Genomic DNA, 1,593 nt, shown 5'->3' on the forward strand with positions numbered 1-1,593 from the left:
GTAAACGTGGCTCAAACAGAACCAGAACCACCGTGTTCTGCCTTCAGAACCTCGTCACCATGAGGAGGGAAACAAAACGACAAACACCAGCTCGATTCACAAAACTTTATTTTCTAGGAAAAATAATCTCATCCATCTCAGCATTTCATTTGACAGCAGGGGGGGCGGAGCTCAGCTAGCCCAGCCATGCTAAGCTAGGCTAGGCTAGGCTAAGCTAGGCTAAAGGGAGCCCGGCCAGCTCAGTTGCAGTAGTTCTGCAGGTCGAAGATGTTGCAGGGTTTGTGGCAGCACTGCTCCACGATGCCTCGCTTCACCATCATCTCCATCATCTGGTCCTTGAAGGCGAAGTCGGCCGCCTCGTTCTGGCCGCCCGCCGCCGCCGCCGCCGCCTTCGGAGGGAGGAAACCTGAGGACGGACGGGAGAGAAAACATGGAGCTGGAATGAAGGAAACACGAATGCAGAGAAGAGTGAAGAGAAGGACGGCTGCTCACAGTGAGCCAACGGACCGACACAAGAGACGCAGAGGAACCAGAACAGAACCTAAAAGAAACAAAACAGCCACAAAGCTCACTGTGAAGACGTGGAGGAGGCGACACAGAACCACAGAGACACACGACGAGCACGACATGAGCATGAAGACCCAGAAGACCCAGAAGACTGGACGAGTGAACACGGAACAGAACCGAACCGTCTAAGAGACACAAATGATCACAACAGGACAGAAAATAAAAGCAAAAAGAGCTGAAATGCCAAAAAAGCAACCGTCAAGAAAAAGACACAATGAGACCAACAGAACTGGAGCAGAACCACCAGAACCACTGCAGCTCAACACGGAGACCTGACAAAGACAAAATGCAAAACCACCAGGAGGACATTTTTATAATCACAAACACCCATAAAGGCATAAAAAGGCCCAACAGAACCACGACCGGGCCGGCGCTCACCCAGCAGCGGCTCCACGTCTCTCTTGGGGTTGTAGAAGAAGCCTCGGTCTCCACACACCAGGTAGAGGGCGTCGACCAGGTGGGAGCCGCACAGGTGCTGCGGGGCGGCAACGGCCTGGGAGCCCGGCCACGAGACCACCAGCAGAACCAGCAGGGAGAAGGACTGGAGCCACAGCGCCACCATCTTGACGAGACCTGGTGACCGAGACGGGTCAGACGGGAAGTTCTGCAGGCAGGCTGGAGGCGGCAGCAGGAGGAGGACTCACCTGGACGAGGAGGAGGTACGAGGAGGAGGAGGAGGCGACGGAGACGAGCTGGTCGGTGTGAGGAAGAACCGCAGCTCCTCACCCCCTTTATAGCCCAGACCCGGGCCTGGACCGGGACACGCCCACCACGTCTGCTCACACCACAACCAGCACTCAGGTCAGATGATGGAAACAGGACGAGTGGACAAACAACGAGCTCAGCACATGATGGGTTTAGTTCTGACCCAGCGGGTCAGCACTTAGCAAAGCAAACAGCCGCTAATGAGGCGGCATGATGTGATCGCCTCGTTCACACCGATACGCATCACAGATTAACCTGCTGAGCTCAGGCCTTCACACCTGCTGCCCGCCCCGCAGTAATCAGATTACTGCCCACAGCACA

The 1,593-nt window shown here is 55.6% G+C and overlaps 1 protein-coding gene across 1 annotated transcript; it reads right to left on the reverse strand.

The window, feature by feature from the left end:
• Positions 1-91: 91 nt before the first annotated feature.
• On the reverse strand, positions 92-1,129 carry ins (preproinsulin). Its single transcript, XM_008298714.1, has 2 exons — positions 946-1,129; positions 92-406 (listed from the first exon to the last, which is right to left on the reverse strand). The coding sequence occupies exons 1-2, from the start codon at positions 1,127-1,129 to the stop codon at positions 240-242; spliced, it is 351 nt and encodes a 116-aa protein (XP_008296936.1). The 3' UTR covers positions 92-239.
• Positions 1,130-1,593: the final 464 nt, after the last annotated feature.

Source organism: Stegastes partitus, unplaced genomic scaffold (assembly GCF_000690725.1).
Source record: "Stegastes partitus isolate 25-593 unplaced genomic scaffold, Stegastes_partitus-1.0.2 Scaffold1343, whole genome shotgun sequence".
Lineage (NCBI taxonomy): Eukaryota > Metazoa > Chordata > Actinopteri > Pomacentridae > Stegastes > Stegastes partitus.

Bases quoted from the DNA above. Each gene is read 5' to 3' on its own strand.
- ins (XM_008298714.1), bottom strand. From the start codon at position 1,129: ATGGTGGCGCTGTGGCTCCAGTCCTTCTCCCTGCTGGTTCTGCTGGTG. The intron at 407-945 runs GTGAGCGCCGGC...GTCCGTCCTCAG, and splicing joins AGACGTGGAGCCGCTGCTGG to GTTTCCTCCCTCCGAAGGCG.